General features: G+C 36.0%; 1 protein-coding gene across 7 annotated transcripts in view; it reads right to left on the bottom strand.

Annotated features, from left to right (window-relative positions):
* Nucleotides 1–22,142, bottom strand: part of LOC126213198 (uncharacterized) — a 235,250-nt gene extending 213,108 nt beyond the window's left edge. For 6 of the 7 annotated variants that reach the window (XR_007541108.1, XM_049940828.1, XM_049940831.1 and 3 more), the window contains exons 1-2: nt 22,049–22,142; nt 20,093–20,182 (exon numbers count right to left, since the gene is read on the bottom strand). Coding sequence is in view for 5 of the 7 variants with exons in the window: in XM_049940828.1 (XP_049796785.1) it covers nt 20,093–20,164 (72 nt within the window). In the remaining 2 variants the exon portion in view is untranslated. Of the gene's footprint in view, nt 1–20,092; nt 20,183–22,048 lie in introns of those variants that run through there. The other variant, XM_049940827.1, reaches the window with a different exon arrangement.
* Between the last annotated feature and the right edge of the window lie 1,431 nt (nt 22,143–23,573).

Below are 23,573 nucleotides of genomic sequence, written 5' to 3'. Positions count from 1 at the left end.
GTAAGTAATTACAGTTAGTGTTTTACAAACACTGCTCATTCAACTGATGGTTCAGAAATTCTAGCACCTCTCAGTACTGGACTAATTTAGATGGCACAAGTCTGAACAGCATTAAGCAGGGCCATGTTACCTTATTGTTAATACAGCATACAGAGTAAGTACCTTTGATGTCTGTCTTATGTTAAGGTATACCTCCACACATTCTGTGTTCCTAAAGGTTCTCCTCCTTGATGGGATCTACAGAAAACAATGAATGAATGAAACATGGCAGCTGGAGTAGTTGATATTACTTCAGAATTATTAAGTTCTTCAGGAGAAAAGAAAATGACAAAATTGTTCCGCCTGGTATGCAAGATAAATATTATGTGAAATACCTTCACATTTCAGGACTGATGTAATAATCCCAATGCCAAAGAAGTTACATATTGACAGATATGAGCATTTCTGACCATGTGTTTAATGAGTCATATTTGTAGAACACGAACTTTAATTACACAGGGATGGAATGACTCCTGAAAATCAATCTGGGAAAATATCAGTTTGGATTTTGAAGATATATAAAAACCACGAGAAAAAATGCTGTACTTAAGGAAATAAATTGAACAAAGGCTACACCACATTTATAGCACCTGTAAATACAGATGAAGATTTTGACAACATAAAATAGAATATATTCTTTCAAATTCAGAAGCTATTTGAGATACACTGGTAGGAGTGAAAGTTTATCTACAATGTGTACAGAAACTAGACTGCACTTCTAAGACTAAAGACCCAGAAAGGGACACAGTAGTTATCGAACTAGCAGTACGGCAGACTATAGAAGAACTGAGGTTCAAGGACATTAGTTAAGAACTTGATTTTCTGGTGACATTATAATTCTATCACAGATGTCAAAGTGCACAAAAGATCAGTTGAAAAGAATTGACAGTACCTTGAAACAATGTTATTACGATGAATACACACAGGAGTTAAACAAGGGCAGTCAAATTAAGTCAAGTGATGCTGAGGGAATTAGCTTAGATATGCGACACAAAAAGTAATAGATGAGTTTCGCTATTTGGTCAGCAAAGTAGCTGATTACAGTCAAAGTATACCACATGCAAACTTGCAATAGCAAAAAAAGCCTCTCTTAAAAATGGACATTTGTTAACATCAAATTTAATGTGTGTGTCAGGAAGTATTTGCTGAATGTATTTGTCTAGGACAGTAATGTTGCATGGAAATGATATATGGATAATAAGCTGCTCAAACAATAAGAGAACAAAAGCTTTTGAAATGTGGTGCCACGAATGAACTCTGAAGGTACAATGGATAGACTGCATAATTCATGAAGTGAAATTAAATTGGAAAGAGACGACATTTATGGCATATCTTGACCAAAGATGGGGACTGATTGATAGGACACAGCATGAGGCAATGAGGAATAGTTAGTTTGGAAATTGACAGAAGTGTGTGGGGTGGGTGGAAGAGGGGTTAAAAATTTTAGAGGGACACAAAAACATAACTATGATGATGAGGTTCAAGTGAACAAAGGTTGCAGTGCTTACTCAGAGAGGAAGATACTTGCACAGGATAAAGGAGGAGAGCTACATCAAAACAGTTTTTTAAATGACAAATACAGCAACAATAACATTCAAACATAAATTGGTATACCGTGTCATAAAATATTTTTGGGTGTTTTATTGTCAATGAAAAGACACCTGAAATTCATGAAGGGTTGTAAGTAGTCTCTACTTTCATTCCCTACAGTTATGAAACGACTGTACGAATTTAAAGATGGCCAAACTTCTTGTGAATATCACACGCATGAAGACTGTTGTGAGAAAGCTACCACAGACAGTGCACAATCTGGTGTTTGATGATCTTAAATTAATGATGAATGAATTACTTGAGAGGACAGGAAATCCAGAACTAGATGTTGTATGTTATTCATGAATAATTAATTGTTATAAGGCATCCTACAAGACAGGCACTCCATTTGGTGAATGCTGAGGAGAAGAAAATGTGAAAAGTAAGTTATTAACATTGCTTCGACCATTTTAAAACACAAAATTACTATGTGGACAGATTTGTTAGTACACATGAGATTTGTATCTCCTCTTTCAAACCAGAAAAGAACAATGGACGAACAGCAACTCCTGTGCCAAAAAGTGAAGTCTATTTCTCAGATAGTTATCTGAGATACAAAACAGATTCTGTTAGTGATTTAACTCACATGAGTGACTCAATAGTCGGCAAACTAATCACTACTGTTTTTGGATGAATTGTACAGAAAAGAATTGTCTTCCAAGCACACAAAAATTCTGCTGATGGTGAAGATTTGGCAATGGGGAAACTAACAGTCTGAAGTACATCCAGCCCATTCACTTTATGTTGCATCCTCTTACTGCAATCTTTTTCCCACATCTGAGGACATATGCAGCTGGAAAATGTATTGAGTACAATGTAAACATCATGGCAGCCATACATGACAGCTTTGCTGTCCTTCCTGCGTATGACTTCAGGGTGGATCCTAGTCATTAGAAACATGTTAAGTGTCCCACAAAGGGCCATACATCAAACATAAGTACATTTTTAACCAAGAAACAATTTTTCACATTAAGGTTGGCAAACTTAAACATTACTCTCACGTATTTCATATTGGGTTTAGAAAAGCAATGACAAAACTGGACAATCAATCACAACTTCTATGTTACAGACACATTAGTATGTGGAAAATAACAACGGAGTACAACATAGCCATGAAATTAATGAACATCAGCCATTAAGTGCACTTGTATTTCTTTCCTGAGAAATTAAATGAGGGCAGTAATCTCAGTTGACATAATAAAGCTATATGGAACACACAGCTGGTCCAAATGAGCAAAATTATATTTATAAAATTGTCATGAGGAGCTCCGAACAAGGAACCAAAAGACAAAATACTTCTACCTCCACCAGATCAATACAGGGATACAACAAAGTCAGTAAAGAGCATAGCGTATACATTGATTTTTTAACATCACTGATTGGGGGCCAATTTTGAGCTAACACGGAAAATAAACGCAGTTCACAAATGCACTATGATGCAAACACAGACTTAGGCTACCTTCGGAGTGGATAAAAGTTTCAAAACTTCTCAGGTTTTAAAGGTAACCATTACACAACATCACAGAAACTATCGGTGCTTAGGGTAGTAGAGGTATGCATTTGGATTATCTGCTTAGACAAGATTATGTTTAATAACTATTTCTTAAATGTAGTACGAAATATAGGGAGAAACAGTTAAAGAGAAACAACAAAAGGAACACACATAAAATTCAATTATATGGTTGAGTCACCCACTTCTCATTCTGAAATTAAGAAAATTATATATTCCCCCAAAAATACAGGCTTATGTGGATTTGATGGTGTTTCCTACACAACACTAACAACTTGTCACCACACAATAAGTGGTTTTTCCTCTTAAACATGTAATACATCACTAACCCAGGGCATATTCCCAGAAAGACTGAAATACACTAATGTTGAATATTGTGAGAGCTGATAGGAGAGGTGTCAATAGCTACCAATCCATTTCCCTACTGATACCATTTTTCAAAACTTTCAAGAAGGTGGTGCTCTAGAATAGCATCTCACTTGTGCAACAATAATGTGATTTGTTCCTCACACTTTGGATATCAAAATACAGTGAAATACCTATTTTACACTCTTGTGGGGTCTAGACAAAAAAAGAAAAAGAAAAAAAACAACACAAAACTGAAGAAAATGTAGTCGCGGAAACCATTAAAACCCCCAAAAATATGAGCAAAACCATTTTTAATTGGCATATATGATTAAAAATCATAATCGTCACCAATATATTGTATAAAATTCGTATAAGTAAAGAAAATTAAACGTATAATACAATGTTTATACAATAAGTTTTGGTAATGAATTTCATAAGTCCTTAAAAAATCACAAATGTGTAACAGAAAGTAAATGCTTGTCAAAAAATTGAAACTGGTATCTGTGTATATGGTACTCTAGCTATTTTTCACCATGCTATACATATTATACATCAAAACACGCATTTGTGGGACATATTTCCTTTGTTTTCACCCAGAAAAAAAGCAAAAATTGATGAACATGTTCAATTAGACCGAAAACTGTGAAGTACAATGAAACGTATCAGAATCATAACATGCGAGGGGGAGGGCGGGGGTGTTTTCCTTCAATAGCCAATGGCAGATTAAATGGGTTAAGTAGAATTCAAGCTGAGCTGCTGCATGTTTCCAGCTACTTCATGTCGACACCATTTGGAAACATCTTTTGAAATACAGACACATCTCTCCAAAGCAGTGTCAGTACAGAACAAAGGAAACAATGTTCCAGGCTAGCTACCGTATGTCACTGCCACGTAGCAATACAAACCCTACAACAAAATACTGTAGATTTAAAACCAATTATTGAAATTCTTTGTTAAATGCAATCTTATTCTTTACAACAATGAAACGCACTGCGATGGTTATGACCTGCAGGTCACAAGTCACAATAAATAAATAAAAAAAGAATGAATGATGACAATGTCATTCACTTTGTTTTCGTGGACCTTCAAGAATTAATAATGGAGCAGCACATATTACAGTTTTCTGTCTCTAGATATGGTGTGGCAGATAATACAAAAACAATACAAGAAGTAGTACTGCACACAATGCAAATACACTGAGAAATGTTTGCTGCCAGTGTGGACAGCAACAAAGACAAGAAACAAAGACAGGAACAGATGCAAACCACTGTAAGAAATACAGTTTCCAACAGAAACATATTTCCAGTGGCAGTGAGGACACTGTTTCATACTACATTCTGCTATCACTAGTGGGCTTTCGACTATTGACTTCTGGGAGCGCTTGTGAATGACCACTGTGTGAACTTCGATTATTCATTTCCTTTGTAGTGTGTGATGTATGAGTGCAGTATGCTGTTTCAAAGCAATCGTGCATTGAAAGTACAATACTACAAATACATCACATTTATCATAAAATGTCAATTCATAAAGCATCAACAATGTAAGGCTTCAAGAGATTTAATGGTAACTAATGTGCAGTACTAAATTCAGATGAGTAAACTGTATGGTAATGGCTAACGTCATCGTTAGCCGAGTTCGAAGTTATAAGTTCGCAACTCGCTACATGCCAATACTTTTTTCAACTTAGCATTGTTATCATGTTTGTTATGATCATAATACATGATCTGCAATATTTGACGTTAAGCATTTCTAGCCGGTTGAGAATGAGGGATGAAATAAATATTTGCCTGTTTATTTCCAAATGTGTGGTGATTTCAGAGTGCATGGTTAGGCAGAAACCTTCAAGGGCAGCTTAAATGGATTTGGGTGAAACAAGCAGTAATAAAATTTATACTGTTCCTTGTCATAAATACTTCACTGTTTATTTCTGAATACGTGGAAATTTCTGATTGTGTGGATAGGCAGGAACTTATGTGGACAGCTTAACTTGCTGCAAGTTAAACATTGAGCAATAACATTCTTGTTGTTCCTTGGCACAAATATTTCGCACAATCTGCAACAAACATATTGCTACAGATGAGATTCTCCTATCACTAACACAACCATAAACCTCAAATCGGTGCAATAATGATCGACAGATTGACAGTCACATTCCTGGTCGCCTTCACAGTACCACCGCATCACAACTACATTTGTTCCTACAAAAAGTAGTGCGAACGTACTTGACCCATCTTCATAGCACAGTGAACAGCATCATTGCACAGTGAAGTCAAGTTGTGTTGGCAACGCCAATCATGGATTACATCAGCATTTCCTGTCTCACATCTCCCCTTTCTGAAACAGCCTGAAATATTCCCTTAACTCCATCATCACCCACAGTGTGAACCATTTGTCTTTTGTGCCACTTATAACTCGTTCAGTCACATCAAATATCAATAGGAAGAAAATGGGATGAAGTCAAGTGAGATGTTGAGTAAGAACGCAGAACTGAGTAAACTTTATTAGAAAGAAATGTAAAAACAGGGAATTTTTAGCATTGATATTAGGGGTTTTTCACAGAACCTATGAATTTATGGTGCAGAATCACGAAAAATCAGAGAATGTAAAGTCGAAGTTCTACTGTAGCTGCTCCACGGAAAATTTCATTCATATATTCATTCATCAAATACTGCAATCATTCAATAATAAAATAGAAATTGTTGATATTTTTGTGATCTGCATAGGAAGTTTCACTGTATGAATCACAATATCTTCCTTGTAAAATTATGTTTTATAAATTTATGGTAAAGGCAACAAATGGTTAATGTCTTACCTAACCAAAAGAATGTATAAAGTTATACTAAATAATTCAACCAATGTAAGCACGAGTCTTTTGATTTGGGAAAAAATCATTTCGGACATTCCCCAATGTTCACTGTAAGGTCCACAACTGTTTCTCATACATGTAAATGACATTCCATCTCATATACAACATGCAGAATCAATTCTTTGTGTAGGTGATGCTAGAATTGTTCTCAAAACAAACATATATAAAGTGTTCTGATTCTTACATCTAGAGGTACTAAACCAATGACAAACACACAGTAGGGAAATAATAATTAGGGTGGAAATTCCAAAAATTTTACATGTTCATACTGATGAGATTTTGAAATGCAAAATTTACGAATTTTTTTAACTTATACAACAAGTCAGTTTAACCACATTTGTGCTTTGAATCATTACAAATCTTGGGGCGAGAGAAATCAGTAAGTTAACACATTCGGCTTATTTTCATTGGGGAATGTCATATGAAATAACTTTCTGCAGTAACTCATCTTTAAGAAAGAAAATCCTCTTTGCTCAAAAGAGTGCTGTAAGAATAATATGCTGTTTTCCCCCCATGATCATCTTATAGACATCAATTAAAGGAGTTGGAAATTTTGACTACCGGTTCACAGTATGTTTATTCAATCATGAAGTTGGTAACAAATAATCCACTATAGTTTCAAAGAAACAAGGTTTTACATAGTTACAATAACAGAAAAAGTATGACATTCATTACTCTACATTAAAGTTGTCTTTGTCAGTAGCTTGTAGTCTCGTGGTCTGCACCACTGCTTCACAATCACAGGAACCTGGGGTTCTATTCCCAGCGGGATCGGGGTTTTCTCTGCTTGGAAGAGATAGAGAGAAAGAGAGAGAGAGAGAGAGAGAGAGAGAGAGAGAGAGAGAGAGAGAGAGAGAGAGAGAGAGAGTGTGTGTGTGTGTGTGTGTGTGTGTGTGTGTGTGTGTGTGTGTGTGTGTGGTGAGGGGGGAGGTCGTCTTAATTTCATCAACCTAACTATTCATATAACAGAGATGCTGAGCCACAACAAAAAGACTGTCAAACAACACTGGCAGTCTTTTTGTTGAGCCGATTTGTGACTCAGAATCTCTGCTATATGGTGAGTAGCAACTTGCATTTCATAATACTGTCACTATTCCATCCTGGAGTTTCCACTGCTTTATTATAACTTACTATCCATTATCCATACAAAATTGGTTTCACCAGCCTGTGATTTACCAGGCATGGTCCTTTTAGAGGTGGTATACCCTTGCCTTCCTCATTTCTATGAACAGAATTATTCATCCAGATGTTTGAGGACCTACACTTTAAGATGTATTCCAAACAGAGATGCAACTCAGCATTTCACACATATCAGAAGAGAGAGAAACGGAAAAAAAGAAAATACAACAACTGACTCAGGTTATGTTCCCTAAAATGTTTGAATGCAAAGTCCAACACATAACCACAGAGTCATCAAGAGACAGTTTCTATCTTGGCCAATAAACATGACTTGATATGACATTTAAAATTTGATATTTAAATACTGCACTTCTGTGGCCACTTGTCTACTCAAGCTGAGTGTTCGCTACTGAGTCATTCCATGTCAAATCAACACACTTTCAATAAAAATTTTACCTCACCCTGATAGATTTTGCTGAAAGTTGGTATACTTATAGTGGGTGCTGAAACTAAGAAAAATACCAAATTTCAATTTTTTACCTCAAACCATTCCTGAAATATGGTCATGTAAACTTTTCAAAAATTGGCCAAAAATGTGTGAACAGTCTTTTTTTTAAATTGCTCTAGGAGATGCCCTAATTGAGCTAGAGAACTGGGAAAGGTGTCATTTTGCAGCATTTTTCATGCTCTTTCCAGTGATAGACAACAAAATATAGCTTCTAATTAATAACCTTTTTCAAAATGGTAATTAATATTTTGATTTAATTTTTTTACAAAAAGTACATAATTGAAAATTTTCAAAATATTTCCATAACTACTTCATAGTGTTGTAAATCACATGGCAAAATATAAATGTGGATGATGATGGGTTCATTGTAAAAAAAAATTATTCCGGACTTGTTTTTCACTAACAGCCCTAGTTTGACCAAACTTGCCTTTAAGGTAGTACATCAGTAGAGGACCGTATACATAGGGCTCGATATCTGCACAGTAATTCAGAGAGTGGAGCCATTGTTCAGATGATGTAGTCTGCATTATTAACTTCTAAGGATTTGTGTGCCTACAGCATTATTGTGTACTGTGGTTTTAGTGAAAATCAATTGTTACCTCTGTGTTGACCAATCTGTATCTATTATATTTAATAGTTAATTTTCAAGTAAATCTATACATTGAAGGACAGTTTATAAGTGGTTTTTGTATAAAAATGGAACCAAGTAAAAAGTGCAGTGTTGTAAGAGTGCAGTGTTGTAATCCATTGAAGAAGTCAAATCATTTTATTAGAGACAGGAAAAAAACTGAGAAATGTCACAACATGGATGCCCAAATTATTTCCTCAAATACCAAGTGGTGCCAAGATTTGTGATAAATGTAGGAGAGATGTAACCAAATTGAAAAATATACCAGAGCCCATCAGTGATGAAAGTGTTGAAGAATCTTCTGGATCAGAGATAATTATCCGAGACCAAGACCCTGACTTCACTCCAACTTCAGTAGCTGTTAAAACATTTAACACAACACTTCAAGAACTAGGTGAGTCCCCAATTGACAAGAGAGAACTAACATCTAGGCATTACGCCAAATCAAAAGTGAAGAAAATCTCATCAATGGCACTTAAACTTTTTGTTGCTCCTGAAACTACTACGTCAGATGAATCCGTTCTTGAAAATCTTAAAAGAAACTTTAAAAATTCTATAAGTAGAGCAAAAAAAACTAATGATTCTTACAAGTTTACTTGAAAATAATGAGGGAATTTAATGCTCCTAATTACATTGTTCGGCAGTCCAAAAAAATTTTGAAAGAGAAAGGATTCATGGAAGGTCCAAACCCAAAACCAGGGAAGTGTTTACCAACAGAAACTGTCAAAACTGTACATTCATTTTATGAAAATAATGAAGTTAGCAGGGCAATGCCAGGTATTAAAGATTGTGTGACAATTACAGAAACAAGTGGAAATAAAACAAAAATATCAAAAAGACTTATTTTGTGTAACCTTAAAGAAGCTTACAAGCATTTTAAAGACAAGTTTCGTAACATAAAAATAGGTTTCTCTAAATTTGCTGAGTTGAGACCAAAACATTGTGTATTAGCTGGCCGGAATGGCACACATACTGTCTGTGTGTGCACAACTCACCGAAACATAAAATAAATGACAGAAAATGCCAAACTAAAAACAGTAACAAAAAGCAGCTTAAACAATTATAAGCAGTACATTGCAAAAATGCTTTGCAACCCATCATCAGTTGATTGCAACATGGCAAACTGTGAATACTGCCCAGGAGAAACTGTCATACGTAAAATTTTAAAAGACTCTTTTCATGAAAACTTAATTGAACAAGTTCAGTTCCGACAGTGGATGTCAGTTGACCGATGTAATCTGGAAATTGTTCAGAAAACTTCTGAAGAATTCATAGATTTATTTTGTAGTAAGATGTCGACTTTGATTCGGCATGACTTCATTGCCGAGCAACAACGAACATTCCTTAACTCCACAAGAGAAAACCATATGGAATCTGAATTTGTTGTCATATGTGATTTTTCAGAAAATTATAGTATAGTTCTACAAGGTGAAGCTCAGAGTTTCTACTGGACAAGACAACAACACATTACTATTCATCCTTTTGTTATATATTACAAACAGGAAGACAAAATTGAGCATATGAGCTTTGTCATTGTTTCTGACTGCCTGGAGCACAATACAACTGTGGTTTACACAGTTCAAAAGAAGGTAATTTCATATCTAACAAATTTCAAAAGATTCCAAAAAAAGATATACTATTATTCTGACGGTTCTGCCGCTCAGTATAAAAATAAGAAAAACTTCCTGAACATTTGCCTTTATGAGGAAGACTTCAACATAAAAGCTGAATGTCACTTTTCAGCCACAGCACATGGGAAAGGGCCTTGTGATGGAGTAGGGGGTTCAGTAAAGACTGGCAGCTCGTGCAAGTTTGCAAAGGCCATACCAAAATCAGATCCAAACCGCACGAAATCTGTTTGAGTGGGCAGTAGATAATATCACAAATGTTGATTTTGCATATTCCACTCAAGAAGACTATGCTGCTTCAGAAATATTCTTAAAAAGCCGACTTGAAGAGGCATTGACAATCAAAGGAACACAGCAATTTCACGCTTTCATTCCCAACACTACATCAAAATTAATAGTCAAATACTTCTCAGGTGATATGCAGAGTTGGGAGAGGGAAGTAACTACATCACCAGACAAAGTGAAGTTACAAGATGTATCAGGCTATGTCACCACTGTACATGGCAGAAACTGGTGGCTTGGGTACATTTTAGAAAAAAACGAAGAACCTGATGAAGTGAAAATAACTTTTCTTCAACCATGTGGACTAGCTAAGTCATTCTATCCTGCACATGCAGATGTCCTGTGGGTGTCAGTTGTGGATGTTCTCACAAAAGTGAATCCATTTACTCTGACAGGGAGAACATACATTCTCAATGAAAGTGATGTAAACCAAACCCAGGCAGCTTTATTAAAATGAAATATGTGAAGTTCCAAGGCAATTTATTGGGAAACTGCTTTCAACTCAAAACTTAATTTTTGTCTCAGGTTAGTGTTAGTGTTGTATAGAAAGTTGTTTCAAAATTATTGTTAGTACCTATTGTGTTAAATTCAGCTATGTACAGATACCTGTTACTCAAAAACAAGCATTACATATTTAATTTGTTTAATAGTTCCATTTCAATCATCATGGACCAGAACTATTATGTAAATACTTGTACTTATTCATACTTTATTTCAGTTTGTAGAATGTTCAATTTCTTGTTTTTGTTATATCGGTTAATATACTGTTATAAAATATGCTGATTAGTTTTGGTTTAATAAGGTGATGTTTTGATATTACTAATCCTTTTTTTTTACTTACCTTTCAGTATATTTTAAAGAAATTCCTGTTCGTTAAAGGTCAATTTGGTCAAACTCGGGCCGTTAGTGAAAAACAAGAGTCCGGAATAATTTTCTTTAACAATGAACCCATCATCATCCCAGATTTATATTTTGCCATGTGATTTACAATAGTATGAAGTAGTTATGGAAATATTTTAAAAATTTTCAATTATGTACTTTTCGTAAAAAAAAAAATTAAAATTAAATCAAAATATTAATTAGTATTTTGGAAAAGGTTATTAATTAGAAGCTATGTTTTTTTGTATATCCCTGGAAAGAGCATGCAAAATGCTGCAAAATGACACCTTTCCCAGTTCTCTAGCTCAATTAGGGCACCTCTTAGGACAATTTAAAAAAAGTCCGTTCACACATTTTTTGCTGGTTTTTGAAAGTTTAGACAGCCATATTTCAGGAATAGTTAGAGATAAATAATTGAAATTTGGTATTTTTCTTCGTCTCAGTGCCCACTACAAGTATACAAACTTTCAGCAAAATCTAAGAGGGTGAGGTAAAACAGGTGTGTTGATTTGCATGGAATGGCTACTGTAAAGCATGTTCTATCATTATTGCCCACAACTGAACTTCATATTCTTACTATTCACTGAAAATAATTTTAAATTCACTTTCTTACTTTGACGCTAAGTGCCAAAGAAATGTGTTTTCACTTTAATCAGAATTATCAGAAGTTGTCTCTAATTATTCTTAGAATTCTTATGGAGGCACTCATTATTTACATCACTTACATTTGCCTTAAGGGGGGTAAAATGTCAAACAGGCTGACTGAGCAGGAGAGGCACCACAGAACATTTTAATTTCCACTGTCTATACATTTACAAATAAATCCATAAAACTTAGTCAACATGGCCAGGAAGGATTCAGGGTTCACACCCATTCCAGTGGAAGTTCAAAAACACAACAAAATAAAAATTTTTTACTCGTGAACTATCATCATTTTTTTCACTTACTATTGGCTGCATTTGTTGCTATAGGTACACTTTTCTTCATAAGTAAGAGAGATTCTTTGATGAATTTTGCAAACAAACCACACTTATAGTTTTTTTTTTTTACACTGCTTTTAATGCCATCTGAACAGTATTGACATATGCAGAGAAACGGGCTGGTGATCAGATGCTGTACTTAGGTAGGTGGAACTTTTGTACTGCACAGTGCAATGAGAGACAGTGTACAAACCTTAAGCACAAATTTCTAAAGCCACCCCGCTGCAACTGGTGCTTTATCGGCCGGGAAAAACAATGATAAAGTTTGGAAGTGTAGGAAGTTTATACAAGCAGCAGTGTCAAGTCAGCCCGTGAAGTGTTCACACGGGTATGTAAAGAAACTGTAGTAGGACAAGAGGTGCGAGTGAAATGAACTTTCATCTAGAAACAGCAGCAAGTGGAACGAGGTGGCAGACTATGTAGGCGACTGGTGAACTACAAGAGACGGTGTTTCTACTGCAGTGGACCAGCATCTGGAGCGGTTGGTAGCCGTGGTGGAAGAGGTGGGCTGTATTCTGGTTCAACCTAGGCAGAGCTTAGTGGGCAGACCCACAGTTTCATCTCGCCATGCAGTCAACTGGTCCAGGGCAAAGATAAGTAGTGTTCTACCTAAAGTTGTGTGTGTGTGTGTGTGTGTGTGTGTGTGTGTGTGTGTGTGTGTTTACCAAGAAACTTTGCAGAATGGCTGAAAACAATCAGAAAATGGTAGATGAGAAACTGAAGATCGATTTAGGTAATGCAAATTATGAAGATGATTCAATGATAGGTAATTTCAGTTTTGATATATCACAAACAGAGGACGGTGCTTTACCTGGGTATCTAATTATGGTGTAGATAATGAATTGAGTGTGGAGGAATCCAATGTTAAATATATACCTGTTCCTGTTAAAGAAATGAAACAGGAACCAGTTTGCAAATATTCTCAAACATATGAAGGAGATGGGTTCAGATATAAAATCTTCATTAAATGCTGATATCAACACCAAAATTAATAAAATGGGTAATGACACTGATACTAAAATGAATAAATTAGGTAGTGATATGGATACCAAAATGAATAAAATGGGTTCAGATATAAAAACTTCTTTACGTTCTGAAATAAATGAGATACATACTGAGTTGATCAGGGGTTTACTAACTTGACAATAGAAATGGAAGCTAAAATGGAGGACAAAATTTTGAATGAGAGAGATTCTTGGACAAATGACCCGACTTTGTTCAATAACAATGTTAAAAGTGACATTAATCAGGTCAGAAAAGAATGTAATACTGCCATTGTGGCACTGAAAAGTGAACTAACTAAACAGATTGAGCAAGTTGCTGAGGACAACCAACAGTCAAAGCAACAGTTACATTTAGAATTAAACAAAGTTAATGATAAGGTCCATAATGTAGAAAAGCACTGCGAGGAGACCCACATTGTATTAGCAGATAAAATCAAAGAAGGAAAAGATGTGTGTGCAAAGTTTGGTATGTAAGCTGCTAGTAGTATTACTAACATAGAAACTAACACCAGCAATTCAGTACGAGTGCGAATGAGCAATTGTGTAACCCTGGAAACAGACTAACCAAAGTAAAGCAGTAATGGTTGTGTGGTATCTAATGGTGTTATGAAGTCATCTGAAATTGCATATTTACATCATAGGTAATTTTTGAAATTTGATACCAGTAAAAATGTTAACCCTAAAGGATTCTGGAATGATTTTGATGAGGTTTTGCCAAAAGTATGGCGTGATAAGCAGAAGATTGGATTTATTACTTCAAATTTGATGGGAGAGAGAAGAATTTGGGGAAACTTGGCCTCCGATAAATATGACCGCTTATTGGAGTTCAAACAGGCTTTTTTTCAATAAGTATTGGGGAAAGAGAAAGCAAATGGAGGTTTTAAATAAATTCTGGTCAGGGGAAAAATATGATCCCAAGAGAGAGAGAGCATAAGAAGATGTGTACAGAAATGGGTTACAACTTTGTCCTATTTGAAAGCCAAAGTAGAAACAGAGCAAATTATCATGGGGATTGAAAATAAATTGCTGTTGTATTGGCGAAATAAGATAATTTCTGCACCCAGAGATGACACTGACCGGTTTGTGCATTATTTGGAAAGAGGAAGAAAATACTAGGAGAGATTTTAGGCCTCCCACTAGACCAAATGACAACAGAGCCGAAGTTAATGTAAACAGAATAGGCGTACAGCATGTGAACAGTTATAGAGGCAGATATCGGGGGAGAGGTGGCTCTGCTGGAAATAAATTCAGTGACAGAGTACAACATTTCGATTGCCGTCAGCTGGCCTGATGATGTAATGGGTAGGCACAGCCCAATAGGTGACAGAAACGTCAGAGGCAATGACGTCACACAGGAGGAAAACTGTTAGCAATCTGTAATGATGCTAGCATTTGCAGACTGAAACCATACAGATTAAACCCACTAGCAATGCCTTTTGTAAATAAGGCACCTACTAAACAGCATAGGAGTAGCATAATAGAAAATAGAAGGGTAGAGGAGTATGACACTGCAAAACAAATTGGTTATTCAGTAAATTCAGTAGTTTTTCGTAAAAGGGATAGCTCAAATAAAGATCGCAGGAACCATATTAAGAAGGAACTAAATACAGAAAGTGAAGATACAGATCAGGAGGTGAGGGTGAATTAGCACTGAGAAACAAACGAGAGGCTACCTACAGACGGTGGAATGAACACTATGGAGATACAAGAGGAGGTTGTGCATAGGTTGAATCAAGTAGTTTCCAAGAGTGAGGAAGAAGAGTCGGAAGAGGAAGAATGAGATGATGTAAATAACTCTGGCAATACCTTGGACAGGGTTGCACAAACAAGAGTGAGTACAGAGGGTGAAAAGTTAGAGAGATGTTTCGATTTATCTATAGTGGACAGGATAGTAAAAGCTGCCACTATTAATGAAGTAAAAGGGGATCGAGTTAAGTGTACTTTCCACAAAGCGGTAGGGTTTGACAGATGAAGTAGTGCACAATTTAGTACAGGAGCCTGAGTCTGTAATCAGAAGAGAATATGTTGGACAACCTATAATTGAGGTAATAGTTTTTAATGAAAAAGTTGAGTGTTCAATAGACAGTGGTTACGAGGTGTGTGCAGTGTCACAGGAATTTGTAAATGCTCTTCCTGAAACCAAAGAAGTAACTATTATGCCAGTAAGTGGGTTAAAAATAATAGCAGCCACTGGTGGAAGCAAAAAGGTAGTAAAACAAGAGTTAATGATGCCCATTACTATAGGTGGCGTCCAGATTGAACAGAATTTTTTATTAATGGACTTAGCATTGAAACGTTTGTAGGGGCTGATTTCTTACATAAATACAAAGGGAGGTTAGACTATGGAAAAACTGAGGTGGCAAAAATATACAGGGAAAATTGTATCCATTCTTTTTGTTGGAGAAAAAGGATCTATTGTCAAAGAACTGCCTATACGTTATTGCAAGGCCATGGTAAACAGTGAAGACATAGATGATAATGTAGAAGGGAAAGAAGTAGATCATTCTGGGACAGGAGAAAGTCACTATGTTGATATAAAATCAATCAAGTGGTTGGGAGTCAAACATATACTGGACCTGAAAAGATACTTAATGGAGCAGCAATTAAACAGCAGTAACTAAGATGGCTCAGTGGAGACATTCTTTGCATTGTCAGGTGTTTGACAAACACAAGGCATCCCGAGTTGTTGGCAATATTATTTCCTTTTCGTTTTGTGTTGTCAACCTCACTCTTCATCATTCAGAACTTTTGGTATCATCTTTTCTTCTTCCCTATCTTAGTAGCGAGTGAGGTAAACCTAGTGGTTCCAGTAAGAAACTAAAATACTACCCAGAAAGAGAGAGGAATGAAAGTGAACTGAAAGGCAATACAGTAATGTGATTAATTTTCCGAAGTCTATAACCTGGAAAGAAATTGCTGTAAGGAATGTATTCAAGGCAAGAGAGAACTGCCTACTAAAGAAGTAAATAAAATTGTATATGAGATAATGAAGAGCCACAGTAGTTGGCTAGTGTAGAAGGTGTATTTGCAGAGCCACAGAGGTTGGCATGAGTTAGTTCCAGTATTTTTCTATAAGGAAATTTATGTTCTCTGTATATAGGCGTATGTGAGAAAAAATTTCAGGAGTCACAGAAGCTGGTAGGAACAATTTTCAGTAATTTTATAAGGACTTTTCATTCGTTTTGTATTCTCTGTGTATAATGTATGTGAGAGATGTGCTTCAGAGCTACTGAATATGGATTGAGTGACATTCAGTAATTTTCTAAAATTGTTCTCTCTTTTTTATATAATGTATGTAGGAGATGTTGCAGAACTGTAGAAGGTGGCATGAATGATTTTCAGTGTTCAATAAATTTGTATTCTTTATATAATGTATTATGTTGTTTTTCAGAGCCGCAGATGGTGGCAGAAATAATTTTTCAGTATATTTAATGATGTATTTTTTCTTGACATATAATAGCTCATTTGGGTGAAGCCGTGGAGCTTAATTAGTAAATGCAGAAGACAAATTTTTGCTGAAGGAAAATTCCTAGAGAAAAATATTTCTGGACTTTTTAATCAGCAATATTTATGGCAATAACTTGCTTAATGATTAAAACATACTTTGAAAAGAAGATTTCAGTAGTAGTACTGATGTTGGGTACTGTTAAAATTTTAGAAACAGTTAATTCACTTTTTAATGAGAGGATTAATATGAAAATGCTACTACAGTAAAGTTTGGAAACAAATTTTGAAATAATTCTTTGAAGAAATGTTTACTTTTGAATCTGAGAGTCAAGCTTTGAGAAATATTTATTAGGAATAAATGTGTATGTTAGGTTAGAATGTAAACACTAAGGATGGACACTTAGATGTACTGTATATTGCAGGTATGAAAAAGGTGACAGAACTGGATATGGTACTGAGAGAGAACCCGATGTTGAGACAAAGCCAGATGCTGTATCCGAAACCAGATGCTGTATCCCAGTGACAAGCCCTTATGTGATCCAGGTGTAAGTGTTTGTGATTTGTACCCACTGGCTTCGTCCGTGAAAGGAGTTGAAACCCCCAAGTTGTTGTCAGAACAGTTTTAAGTTTAGAGACGACCCCCACATTGCCGTGTAAAGTTTAGGAAAGGACACCATACATAGCGCCGGAATTATATTTAAGTAAAGTTTTTGGACGCTACTTAAGGGACGAAATAGAATTATTGTTTTTTATTAAATATGTGGAAAACGTAAAAGTTTGATTAGAAAAGAGGTGGTTGTTCCAAGAACTTATGTAAAAATTCCCTTATATGAATGTTTTGTAAATTTAAATTGAGAGAGAATGTTGTAGCATGGGATTTTGAGAGAAAAGAATTGAAAATTTTTTGTATAAGAATTTACTGTATGCCATCAACCCTTAGCCATTGACTATTCATGTAACCGTATATAATGTTCTAATGTAATCTTAGATATTTTGTTTATTTGAGAAAGACTTCAGTTCAACATAGATTTTAGTAAGAACAATTTTCATTTGGCTGTGTCAGTGTAGCTATCAAAATCATTCTTAAACAAAATTTATGGCAATAATAACCGTAAAATATACTCAAGAGAAATTTTAGGTTCTCGTGGGGGTGTGTAACATCATGAGCCAATACGCAATAGCAATTTATTACAGTAAGCTAACTTGAAGTACAGGCTCGTAGCTTTGGAAATGTTGGCAGTGGCAATATACAGCCACTGGTATCTTAGTGTGACTCACTCACACCTGTCACTAGCCCAGCCGTGGGAAGCGCAACCTGTGTTAGTTAGTGCGACAGAATACTCAAGCCCCTAAGAATCTAAATAAACTATATTAAATACTATTCAATTTAGTTAAAAGTCAATATACTGCCCTTTGTCATTAAAAAGAAGAGTGTGTAAACTCTCAGCTTTCTATCTGCTATAGTTTTGGAGTTAGTGGGAATTACATAAAACACCCCAAACCAACACTTAAGACTAAGAAAAAGACTCAGTTAGGAATAATAACAGCTTGTCTTTTAGTATCATTTGAAATCATTACTGGAGTTCACAAAATGTCAGGTCAATTTATTTGGATTTTCATATTAAAAAACTTAACTACCTTACATTTTTGTAGTATAAAAATGACAAATTTATTATTTGTGTTTAATATTGTAGGAGTAAATGAGAGTGTGTATGTGGGACATACGTTAAATTTAAAGATTAAATTTATGTAATACCTTACATAATCATAGCATGGGAAAGATGTTTGTGCCCACTTTGCTGATGACGTATGTCTAAGAGTACTTGCTTTTGTAAGGAGGCAGCCATAATAACAGTTGAAAGTAAAATCATATTCTAAATTTATTCCAAGATTAATTTTCTTTTCGTTTGGTTTTGTTAAGTCTTATATTAGTATTTATTCTTATTCTTATATTATATTCTTATATATTCTTATTATCATATTATTCTTATATTAGTATTTGCATGTTGGAATGACGTAAATGCATCTGTGAATAATGATTGGCGCGAGAATAATCTCAAACAATTCTTCTGACTGGCCAATAACAGTTAAGCAGTTCCTGCGCACCGCTAGAGAGAGATGCTGTGGTAGAAGCAGTATCCAGAGGAGTCGCTAGTCAGCTATCGGATGTGCAGGTCATGTTGAATGCTTCCATTTTTATTATGTACAAAATGAAGAAATAAGTGGCTTCTTACATCCAGGTTGTGTGGCCATAATAGCAGTTGCATTTACAGACAGTTTTGTGAAGTTTGGAAGTTTTTGGATTGTTTTGTTGGAAAAATGACCGCGTGTGAACTTCTGGCCTTTTTAAAATTCCACGTGGCATGTTTCATACTCATCTATGGAATATTTGGTGAGCAATTTCTTTATTAGATATCCACTGAAAAAGGAGCAAATGTGAAACTCTTATATTGTAGCAGAGTAATGACTGTAAATCGCGTGATAATTCGGGTTGGACCTAAGTACATTCCTGGCTGCCTTGTGTGTGTACTGGGTAGTCTGAACTGTGAGTCGAGGACAGTGATATTATTCGTTATATTAAATAAGGGCTGATGGCAAGTTTTATTTTGAACCTAAAGAAATAAAAGAAATTGTTGCAGAATTTTGACATTTTTCTAAAGAGATGGAGAAATTGTCCTCCACCAGAAAATTGTTATAAGATATTACACGATAGTTTGCTACCAGGGTTTACGTGGAATTTGCAAACGTAAATATTGACGATGCTTTTCTTCAACGCTGCTTTTAACACAGTCTGAACAGTATGGAGAGAAACGGGCTGGTGATCAGACGCCGTACTGAGGTATGTGGAATTTTTGTAGTGCACAGTACAATGTGTGAGAGTGAACAAAACTTACGCACAAATTTCGAAACCCGACCCGCTGCAGCAGGCTGCATCAAACCAGTCAGAATACTGATGATAAAAAGAATCAGATCAGAAGACACTCAGTTCTAAGTAAATTCACTACCAAAGCCAATGACTAGTTCATACAGAATTTCTCTAAATTCATTTAACATTTAATCTGGACTCTTTCCTATACTCAACACGAGGTTCAACACACATTTCAGGCACAGACTTCCCCGATTCTTATGTATAAAAAAAAAGTCTGGATTATTTATTACACTGTGTTATCCATACTTCCAGCCATATGGCTAAATTGTGCTAATTCCACAGAATAGTGCACACTGAAACTAAACAATGGTAAGACATACAAGGAAACCACTTACTGCAGAGTCTGCCTCAGTTGATATCTCGTCTGTTACCTCTGCTTTTATCCAAATAATGTTGTTGTAATCCATCGCTGCAGTTCTAAGGCCCTGACAACCAAGGAACAGTACACATATGATTATATTCAATACGCACTGTCAGTAAAAGATACAACTAAAAGGCAGAATTTCTTAGTTCCAAGACTAGCCATAGCACATGCACCAATACATAGGAAATAAATTTAACAATGCCTGAATGCCACAGAGTGCTATGACAAGAACTGATTTACAATTCTTGGGTTATGAAGAGTCAGCTAATACATTATCACAAAATGACATCATGATCACATGCAGCAGAAACATATGTTATTGCTTGCTGAATTTTCTTTGTGTCAATGGTATACTATCATACTGAGATGTACATTCAGTTCTCCACATGTATCGTAACTTCAGCAATGTAGTCAAGCAAAACAACTAATATATGCAAAGTAAATTTTTCATACAAAACGATTTAGGATAGTCAATGTCAATTTTACAAATAATTATTAGTTTAAATGAGCTTGCAAACTTCTGTTACGGAAATGATTGTAGACCTATTTCAAAAATTTCTTTATGTATGCTACATCCAACAGGTTTATAATCCTGCTTTTAGTAATGTACATAAGCAAAAAATAGAATCTGCACTTCCAAATCATATGTGGACCACTTTAATACGTAATCTCTGAACTGAGATGTCATTAAGCACAGATACTTCGTTTATTCCATTATTTACTTGCAGGTTGGCCACAGAATGAAAGTCTACCCTCACAGCATGTTCAGCAGTCTCTGAACGATCCTGCTAGGATGAAATCTCTACCTATTCACTGTAGTCCACACACTGTACTGCGGAACAAATGAATTTTAATTACAACCAAATTTTCACCTACAAAACTAATTTATTGAAATGGCTTCCTTGTAACTGGATATGCACGATGAACGTTGTCATGGTGTGCAACGCTGCGAGTGAAAATGACATCTAAGTAGTAGCTCTTCCTCGTCTAATGACATTTTATACATCTTCCATAAAGCCTTTCCACTGTACTTAATGAAACTAATTTACATCATGCACATTCTAAAGGGCAGCACCAAACAAAAGATAAAATATTTTTACGACATTTGCTATCATTCCCATAAGAACAATATCTGAACTGACTGTGGAAACTTGAGTCTGAAGTATTCAAGAAGAGTGTTTCAGACGCTACAATACGGAGGCACAAAGCTCCTGAACACAGCAAATACTCTTCTCGTATCTTTACGAGCATTATTATATCAGAGGGGGCTATTCAAGATAATATAACGACACTAATATACTGCTTATGTGAACATTTTGCGCCTTCTCTTGTAGAGCGTGAAGTATTGAAGAATGATTTCCACCTTCACTTTATATACTATTGCTTTCACGAACTTCAGGAAGTTACATGTAGATTTTATCGGTTGCAGCAAAATTACCAAACACTTCGAAAACCGCTATAGACCTACATACTCGTCGACTCGGTATTTTTCATATTTGATGTGCAGTATACGTACGTGATGCACATCAAAATACTGATAGAAAAATTATCTACTTCTCTGTTACAATTCAAAAACAGCCTTATCGAGAAGAATGTTTTGTTTATACAAACATAACCTAAAACAATTACATACAAAATTCACACGATGTCCCGTCTCATCATTAAATGCGCAAACTGTTATCCATCCAGAACCGTTCAGATACGGAATAAAATCGCTTGCAAGTGTACCACCAAAGTTACTTCAAATTATTACAATACAGTCATTAACAGTTACGATAGCATAATGACAACGTATTCACAAGTTACTTCTTGAGTCCTATGGAATTGTAACAGTAACGAAATTATGGTAGTAATTTTATTTCAAAATAAATTACTACCTTTCCTTCTTTCATGTTTGTAATCACTTGTCGCTTATTTATTACTTTACCTGAAGGATCCAATATATGCACGTACGTAGTATTCAAGATGGCAACTGTTTGTCTATTGCCAAGGAGGTTCACATAACAGATGGTCGGAGAGACATCTATCATGTGTCAACTGGCCATTTGGTTGCGCAAGTAAATGCTGCAAGTCCTATCCCCGGTGTTTTAGTGAACACACTACTATATTCTGTTCATAATAAGAATAAACCTGATGCAAACGAACACAAATGCGATTACTGGTCAGAAGACTTAGCACACGCACACTGGTGGTGTTACGCTATTGTAAGTAGGTTCTAATTATGTATTACATATCTTATTACTAAGTTACGTTAAATGAAACTTTTAAGATATTCTAATGATTAATAGCCATCAACGTTTTTCTCAGTTACGCTTTATCTATGTAGTTTTTATTTCAAAAATCGTCTACAGTCATAGACTCTGTACTGTTGTGCTCTGACTGTCGCGTTGTTAATAGGCAGTATGAAAATGGCTGACGATGCTTCCTGCTCCGTAGTGAAACAAGTGTGTGGCATACGGTTAAAAGTGCAGAGATATAGGTTGCTTTTAATGTTCTTCATACATTTACAGAAGAATTTTTCCGAGGGACTGTATTTGGTACAGTTGACGTGTAGCTACACTAAGGACGTATAGCAGAATCAGTAGCGTAGTAGATTGATATTCTGGTGCAAGGCTCGGCTTTGTTATTCAGTTTTTTCGTTCAGTACCAAATACAGGGTGGCGCAGATGGATCGGGTGGTTTTGAAGTGGACTGTACGTCTGGAGGGGGGGAGCCAGGTGTTCGGCGACTTCGTCCTGTGGTGGGGGGGGACGGGAAGTTTCAGTTGCAGGCTGGCAGTCAGTCGCGATGGCTACGTGGTCCGTTGAGCATCGTGTTTTCGCAGTGGAAGAGTTCATACGCAATAACGAGTCAATTGTTGCTGTGACGCGTGCCTTTCGCCGGCGTTTCAACATCCCACCTCGCGGTAGTGTTCCTAAGCGAGATACGATATTGAGTTGGGTGCATAATTTCCGCACTACTGGTTCATGTGCTCCAAAATGGACTTCTAGACCGCCAACAATAACAACGCCTGAGAACGTGGAGCGTGTGAGACGCGATGTCACTGCGAGCCCACGTCGATCAACGAGACGTCGTGCTCAAGCTCTTGGAATGTCACGTCGGAGCCTTCAAAGGATTCTTAACGAAGAACTGAAATTCCACCCCTATAAAATCCTGTTGGTACAGAAGATTCTCCCAACAGACCATCTTCAAAGGCTTCAGTTTAGCCAACAGATGTTGGAGTTATTGGAAGATGTAAACCTGATTATCATGATGTCTGACGAGGCTCACTTTCACATTAACGGATACGTAAACAAGCAAAATTGCCGTTACTGGGCCGACACTAACCCAAGAGATCTACACCAACGGCCTCTCCATAGTGACAAAGTGACGGTTTGGTGTGGGGTTTCTAAGGTAGGGATAATTGGTCCTTACTTTTTTGAAAATGAAAGGGAGCAGGCGGTTACTGTTAA

Source organism: Schistocerca nitens, chromosome 11 (assembly GCF_023898315.1).
Source record: "Schistocerca nitens isolate TAMUIC-IGC-003100 chromosome 11, iqSchNite1.1, whole genome shotgun sequence".
Taxonomy (NCBI): domain Eukaryota; kingdom Metazoa; phylum Arthropoda; class Insecta; order Orthoptera; family Acrididae; genus Schistocerca; species Schistocerca nitens.
Note: the sequence above shows the minus strand (reverse complement) of the source record. Positions and strands in the feature narration are given on the sequence as shown.